General features: G+C 36.0%; 1 protein-coding gene across 1 annotated transcript; it reads left to right on the top strand.

Moving 5' to 3' along the window:
* Positions 1-3,369: 3,369 nt before the first annotated feature.
* LOC139324276 (vomeronasal type-2 receptor 26-like) lies at positions 3,370-6,980 on the top strand. Its single transcript, XM_070953996.1, has 4 exons — positions 3,370-4,038; positions 4,499-4,726; positions 5,824-5,950; positions 6,082-6,980. Exons 1-4 carry the CDS (start codon positions 3,370-3,372, stop codon positions 6,978-6,980), a joined length of 1,923 nt encoding a protein of 640 aa, XP_070810097.1.
* Positions 6,981-7,508: the final 528 nt, after the last annotated feature.

The following is a 7,508-nucleotide window of genomic DNA, read 5'->3' as shown; positions in this document are numbered from 1 at the left end:
GGATTATATGTATTTCCCAATCGGTAGGATGGAGGGGAAAACGTTTTCACAATAACAAAAGCATGAAGATGTTTCTTGTGATGCTTTTGGTACACAAAGTAGCTACTCTGGAATGCCCTGCAAGTGATGCTCTCCTTGTTCCACATGAGTGGTACCAGCCTGGAGACATCATCATTGGTGGGATGGCATCTCACTTCGGTTACCACCTTTATGAAATTACATTTAGTGAAAATCCTTCTAGGAAACCTTATGACATGCCAAAGTAAGAATTTTTTTTCTCTAGCTAATCTTACCCAGATTTTCAAAAATCCTTTATATGACTAAAAGTTCTTTGTGCATAAATGTAGGGTTTCTAATATCATTATGCCTTTTCTTTGTTTCAATTGTATCCAGTTATGAAAGAGGAAATTACCCTTTTTTCGTTCTATTAAAGTCTTTCACAATTTCAGATCAAGAAGTTCTATTTGAACATTTTCTAAGGGAAAGATAATTTTAGAAAGGTTTGACATTCTCTCTCCTCACAAAACATACATACAGTAAGTAATACCTGGAGTATTTTGATTCCCCCCCTCCTTTTTCTCACTTCTATATATATATATATCTAGTTTGTATTGTCTCTGTCAGTACTGCTGACTGGTTTAATATATCATCATCATCATCATCATCATCATGAATGGAAAAGTCAAAGAGTCAATGCAAAAGGAATACATCAGGAGGGTCTGCAAAATATTAAAATCAAAGCTGAATGCTGGAAACATAATTAAACCATTAATACATGGGTAGTCCCAGGGATATGATACTCATCTGGAATCATCAACTGGACTGTGGCTGAACTGGAAAACCTAGACTGGAAAATGCGCAAACTTTTGAATATGTACCACACTTTACATCCACAAAGTGACATCGCCAGGTTGTACCTGCCAAGGAAAATAGTGGGTAGAGGACTGTTGCAAATCCATCAAACAGTGGAAGAAGAAAAACAAAGTTTGAATGATTACATGAACCAAAGTACAGAAAAATTGCTGTAAGCTGTAAAAATGGAGAACATTATAAAAAAAAACAGAAACAAAGGCAAAATATAAGGAAAAGCAGCTGGATGACAGATTAAATAGATGGAAAACCAAAGCTTTGCATGGACAGCACTTGAAAAACATTGAAGGAAAATGTGATGACAATTTTACATGGGCATGGCTTAAGATGGAAACCATCAAGAAAGACATGGAAGCTTTAATACTCGCTGCTCAAGAAGAAGCACTGCAAACTAATGTCATGAAAGCAAAGATACAAAAATCCACTGACAATCCAAACTGCCGACTTTGCAACAACAAAGTCGAAACTGTTTCACATTTAATATATGAATGCAACAAAATTGCACAAACTGATTACAAAGCTAGACACGACCGAGTTGCTAAATTAATCCACTGGTCATTATGTAAAAAATAAGACTTACCTATATTCAAAAAGTCATGGGAACATAAAGTGGAAAACATTATAGAAAATGATAAGGTGAAGATCTTGTGGGACTTTTGAATACAGATGGATCGTCACTTGGAACAAAACACGCCAGATATCACAGTTGTCGAAAACTGAAACGTACAATTTATTGACATCATGGTACCAGGAGACGCCAGAGTCAAAGAAAAAGAACTGGGAAAAGTCATGAAATATTGTGACCTGGCCATCGAAAGTACACGGCTATGGATGAAACACATAACCGTCATACCCATTGTCATCAGGGCACTTGGTACCACATCCAAGAATTTTATAAGATACATGAACAAATTACAGCTTCCTGCAATAACACCAGCGGAACTGCAAAAAACTGTGCTACTTGGAACATCGTACATCTTAAGATGGTACTTGGTTGATACCTAGGATGCTGGCAGCAACCCGTATCAACCATTAGCACCAGTTAATGGTATTTGTGATGCATTTTTGAATGTTCTGTAGACCGAGTTTAATAATAATAATAATAATAATAATAATAATAATAATAATAATAATCTGTTCATATACCAATTTCTGAAAATCTCTTAGAAAATAAATATAGCACGTCGAAAAAAGTCAGTACTTTTATTTGTTGCAGTATGTATCTGTTGCAATACTGTATGAAAAGAAAAATAAAATTATCAATAAAGGAGAATATTTTAGTTCGGGGTTGAAATGAGGGATTATTGCTGCTCTCTGACATTAATTGTTTTCTTGCAGTCATTTCATTATCCAAACTAGATAACATCATCAGTGCCAGACAGTGATGATATTATCTAGTTTGGGTTGGGGATTATGTTACCGTCTTTTGGTAAAGAAACATCTACAAGAAAGCAACCAAACTCTGACAGCACCAATGACCACACTGTAGAAATTAAGAATTTTAGAAAGGCTATTTTCTTTCTATTACCATCACAGAAAGAAATGTTTGTTCTTTATCCAGAAATGGTGCTACCTTATGAGAATTGTCAGCTTACATTTTCAACTGGGGTATTTAAAATATTTGCAGTGTAATCACCAAATTTCATCAACATGTCCTTGCCTTGGCCTTTGCTGTGAAGGAGATCAATGAAGACTCCCAGATCTTACCTAACATCACTCTTGGGTTCCACATCTATGACAGTTATTGCAATGCAAGGATGACCTATCGCACCACTCTGGACCTGCTTTTCAAATCCCAGGAATTTGTCCCTAACTACAAATGTGTTAGCCAGAAGAATCTCATGGCAATCATTGGAGGATTGGATTTTGACACATCATCTTACATAGCTGAAATTATAGACTTGTTCAAGATTCCACAAGTAAGTTCTGAAGGGGTTGGGAAGAACATTCTTAATATTGTTGTTATGGAACAATTAATGGGCATCAAAGATTAATCTCAGGTTTGTATTAAGATGTTCTACATGGCAAAAGGTCTCCTACTTAGCATTCTTTTCTGAAACTACAATGCCAGTTACAAGAAGTGAGTATGAGGGCCATAGCTGACAGAATATTTGAATTGCTTCTATTAAAACAATTGATCTCTTATATGTGCTTGAAGTAATTCCAAGAAATTCCTTTCTACGTTAATATTTAGAAGAATTCTAGGAAAAAATGTTATATAAGAAAATGTTATATATGGATATATGAGAAAACTAGAGTGGGAAAAAATTGATTCAATTTAATAATTGAACAGAATCCTATTCCATTTTCTTGCAGCTGACATATGGCTCATTAGCCAAGGAGAAATTTCAGACTAATAAATTCTCTTCACTTTATTTCATGGTCCCCAAAGAGGACCATCAATACATTGGAATCATCCAGCTGCTTCAACATTTCAGGTGGACATGGATTGGGATTTTTGCTGTTGATAGCAATAATGGAGAAAATTTCTTACAGAAAATGCAGCCCTTAGTTTCACAGAATGGAATATGTTTATCATTTATTCAAAGGATTTCACAACTTGCCCATTTGGAAGATTCCGAAGAAACTTTTCAAATTATTGCCATCCATATGATGAATAGCAAATCCAATGCATTTCTTGTCTATGGAGAATCCTGGACAATTATGTCCCTAAGATTTGTCAGATTTATGATAGATCCTGAGAGCAAGGAAATTGAATTATTTAGAAAGGTGTGGATTATGACTGCGCAGATTGATTTCATATTATCAGGATTTCAAATCACGTGGGATCTCCAGATGTTCCATGGGGCTATTTCCTTCAATGCTCATTCATTATCTGTTGTGGGTTTCAAGGAATTTCTTCAGACCGTAAATCCTCTTTCAGTCTACAGAAATGGGTTTCTGCATGAATTTTGGGAACAATCATTTGACTGTTCATTTCCAAAATCAGAGTTACAGGATATGCACAGTAAGAAATGCACTGGGCAGAAACTGGAGGATCTTCCTGAGCCTGTCTTTGAAATGGAAATGACTGGCCAAAGCTACGGTATCTACAATGGTGTTTATGCTGTGGCTCATGCTTTGCAAGCATTACTGATGCTGAGTTATAATACGAAAAAAAATATAATGAGTAAAAAACCTGAAAATCCAGATATCCAGGCTTGGCAGGTATTGTCTCTGCATTGGACAGTTTTATTGCAATGAGCAGTTTGATGTAGAATTGTGTTTTGAATGCATTGTGGAATTTTTTTAAAAAATATTTTCTCTGTGTGGAATCAAGTTAACCGTGAGAAAGAACCTCAAAATTGTGAGAAAAATTAATTTGTTGGACAGCTTGCACTCAGAACTTATGAGTGTTCCATCACTGGGAATTTTTATGATGAGATTGGACAACCATTTGTCTGAAACGATCTCCTCTTTAAGTAGGGAGTTGCACTAGAAAACGTCCAAAGTCCTTCTAATTCTGTTATTCCATTCTGCACAGAATAGATAAAGAAAATCTGATTTGTGTTATAATTGTACATATTATAGGAATTGAAAAAAACGAGTGAGGGAAACTTGAATCTGATGGTCTCCTCTCTACAATCATGCTTTCAACTCTTTCTCTTTTTTATTCTTTTTCATATAGCTCCATTCATTTCTTCATGGCATTTCTTTCAACAATTCAGCTGGGGAGGGAGTGTCCCTGAATGAGAAAGGGGAAGCAACTGGCGGATTCGACATCATCAACTTGATCACCTTTCCAAACAGATCCTTTCAGAGAGTTAGAGTTGGAGAGATGGATCTACAGGCTCCAAAAGGAAAGGAATTATTCATTGATGAAGATTTAGTTGAATGGCACCCAGGTTTTAACCAGGTATCGAATTAGTGAATCCACCATGCCTTAATCCATTTTGATCCCATATTGAACACAGTTTCTTTAGAAATCCAATTTCTGTATTTTTTTAATAAACAATGGGATGTTCTTTCAAATGTTGTGGATGATCAAGGATTCCTCAAATTGACAAACATGACATTACAATGTATAGAATTCAGAGTTTACTTTATTGATTAGCCTTTGGGCCAAATCAAAGTGCAGAGTTCCATAAAAATTATTACTAAAATCTGATAAAAACAATTTAAAATGGAATTGGATAAAGTACAATTTAAAATGAAATTGGAATAAAATACAGTTTAAAATGATAGCTTTGATTAGCCTCTAGGTCATGTCAAAGAACAAGGTGCAAACACATATCGCCAATAAAATCTTAGACAAACAATTTAAAATAAGAGTAGGGTAAAATACAATCGTTATGGACTAAGATACAATATAATTTAATATATAAATATATAAAATAGAATAAAATGACGTAAAATTATATTACCATTCAGGCCTCGACAGCCACCCTTACAATCTACCCCAATCAGTCCCATGTTTGCAGATCTCAACCGAACCATTTTGTTTAAGTACTTTGCTGTGTTAAATGTTATTTTCAGGCTCTGGACGCACATAAAGTAAGTTGTTTTGATATGGGGATCCCAATGGGTCATTCCTTTGGTATATGGACCAAAGTACCTGTCTCTCACCCCCTTATACAAGCAACAGTCAAATAGGATGCGAGCCTGGTCTTCTACCTCTGCCACTCTGCAAATGCAGAAACGGTCATTGTAGGGTATAGAATTTTACAATGTAAAAGCCAGGATTGCATATTTGGTGGGAATTTCCACTTGAAATCACAAGAGTGGCCATGTTTCCATGAGATTGTCACCATGTGTACTTATTTATTTACCCGCCTCTTCAGACAGGAGCTTTTTTATATCATTATAATTTCTACATTATTTTAAGTTGTTGATGAAGTTATTACATTCTGCATCCTTTTGGGAAGTCCATAATCGTGTTATCCCATTAAGGAGAAAATTCAGAAACTCTTTTAAAAACATTCCTTTTCAAAACATTTTCATGTTTCTCATCAGGTTCTTCCGATTTCTCAATGTAATGACCCTTGTTTCGCTGGATCCAGGAAGAAAGGGATTGAGGGAAATCAGTTCTGCTGCTTTGACTGTGTTCCATGCCCTGAAGGGAAGATTTCAGATCAAAATGGTAGGATTGCAATTCTACCACATTTCATTAGACTTAAGCAAACTTCAATAAACTACATGGGTGCATAAAGATAATGTGATTTTCAATAATTTAGAAAGCCTATATGACAATTTACTTGATTTTCCTTCCAGATATGGATGACTGTTTTCCATGTTCAGAAGATCATTATCCCAATAAAGAAAAGAAAGGCTGTATCCTGAAACCGGTGGTGTTTCTAACATTTGAAGAACCGTTAGGAATTGGTTTAGCCTCAGCAGCTCTTGGTTTATTCTTCCTGACATCTTGGGTACTTCGAACTTTTTTTAAGCACAGGGATACTCCTATTGTCAAAGCCAACAACCGATCCCTCACCTACACCCTCCTGGTCTCTCTTCTGCTCTGTTTTCTCTCCTCTTTCTTCTTTCTCGGCTGGCCTGGCAAAGTAATCTGCCTTCTTCGACAATCAATGTTTGGCATCACTTTCTCAGTGGCCATTTCTAGTGTACTAGCCAAAACCATCACTGTGGTTGTGGCTTTCATGGCCACGAAACCAGGATCTCAGATGAGGAGATGGGTAGGGAAAAGATTATCTTTTTGTATTGTCCTTTCTTGCTCTCTCTTCCAGGTATGTATTTGTATTCTTTGGTTGTCAACATCTCCTCCATTCCCTGAGTTTGACATGCACTCAGAGCTCCATGAAATGATTTTACAGTGCAATGAGGGGTCAGCTTTCTTTTTCTACTGTGTCTTGGGCTACATGGGTATCTTGGCTATTGCCAGCTTTATTGTAGCTTTTCTTGCCCGTAAATTACCTGACAGCTTTAATGAAGCCAAGTTCATCACCTTCAGCATGTTGGCCTTTTGCAGTGTGTGGATCTCCTTCTTTCCAGCCTATCTGAGCACAAAAGGAAAAGCCATGGTAGCTGTAGAGGTCTTCTCCATCTTGTCCTCCAGTGCTGCATTACTGGGATGCATATTCCTGCCAAAGTGCTACATCATTGTTTTTCGGCCTGACCTCAACTACAGGGAGAATCTCACAAAGAGAAATTAGTACATCATGTGATCTTTTTTTCTAGGTAAAATTGCTGAAAAAAAGAATAAAAAACTGTTTACAGTCTACAGGACTGTAGGAACATAGTTTTTTTTTTTTTTTTTGTCAAGGAAGGATTTATGTAGGGTATTTAAGATTAATTCATCCTTAAGCCCATTCCAAAGTCAGTGCTCAGGTTGCTGCATTCCCATCATTTTCCAAGATTCTTTAACCTAATCCATTCTCCCTTTCAACACTCTTGCTGAACTTGACTTTGATCTAGTTTTCTTAGTCACTGATATTTCAGATATTGACTCAAATGATGTCCAATATTTGCAGAGACATTTTTCTTGGTTTTACAGTTTCAATTCCGAAAGCACTGTACAAATATAATAAAAAGCTGACTACCATTTTATCAATATATATTTAATACAGTGTTATAGAATATTAGGTAGGATTTGTTGGGGTTCTTTGAAATGTGATCGACATTGAGTTTGTGAATCCTGAATATTTAACTGTGTTTGTTTGTTTGTTTAAAAAAAGGCTTTT

This window comes from Pituophis catenifer, unplaced genomic scaffold (assembly GCF_029215685.1).
Source record: "Pituophis catenifer annectens isolate HBS135680 unplaced genomic scaffold, rPitCat1.0.hap2 SCAF_15, whole genome shotgun sequence".
Classification (NCBI taxonomy): domain Eukaryota; kingdom Metazoa; phylum Chordata; class Lepidosauria; order Squamata; family Colubridae; genus Pituophis; species Pituophis catenifer.
This window is presented reverse-complemented; position numbering and strand designations above follow the sequence as displayed.

Excerpts from the sequence above, each read along its gene's own strand:
- LOC139324276 (XM_070953996.1), top strand. The coding sequence starts at position 3,370 with ATGCAGCCCTTAGTTTCACAGAATGGAATATGTTTATCATTTATTCAA. Across the intron at positions 4,039-4,498 it reads CAGATATCCAGGCTTGGCAG|CTCCATTCATTTCTTCATGG; the intron begins GTATTGTCTCTG and ends TTTTTCATATAG. Across the intron at positions 5,951-6,081 it reads GAAGATTTCAGATCAAAATG|ATATGGATGACTGTTTTCCA; the intron begins GTAGGATTGCAA and ends TTTTCCTTCCAG.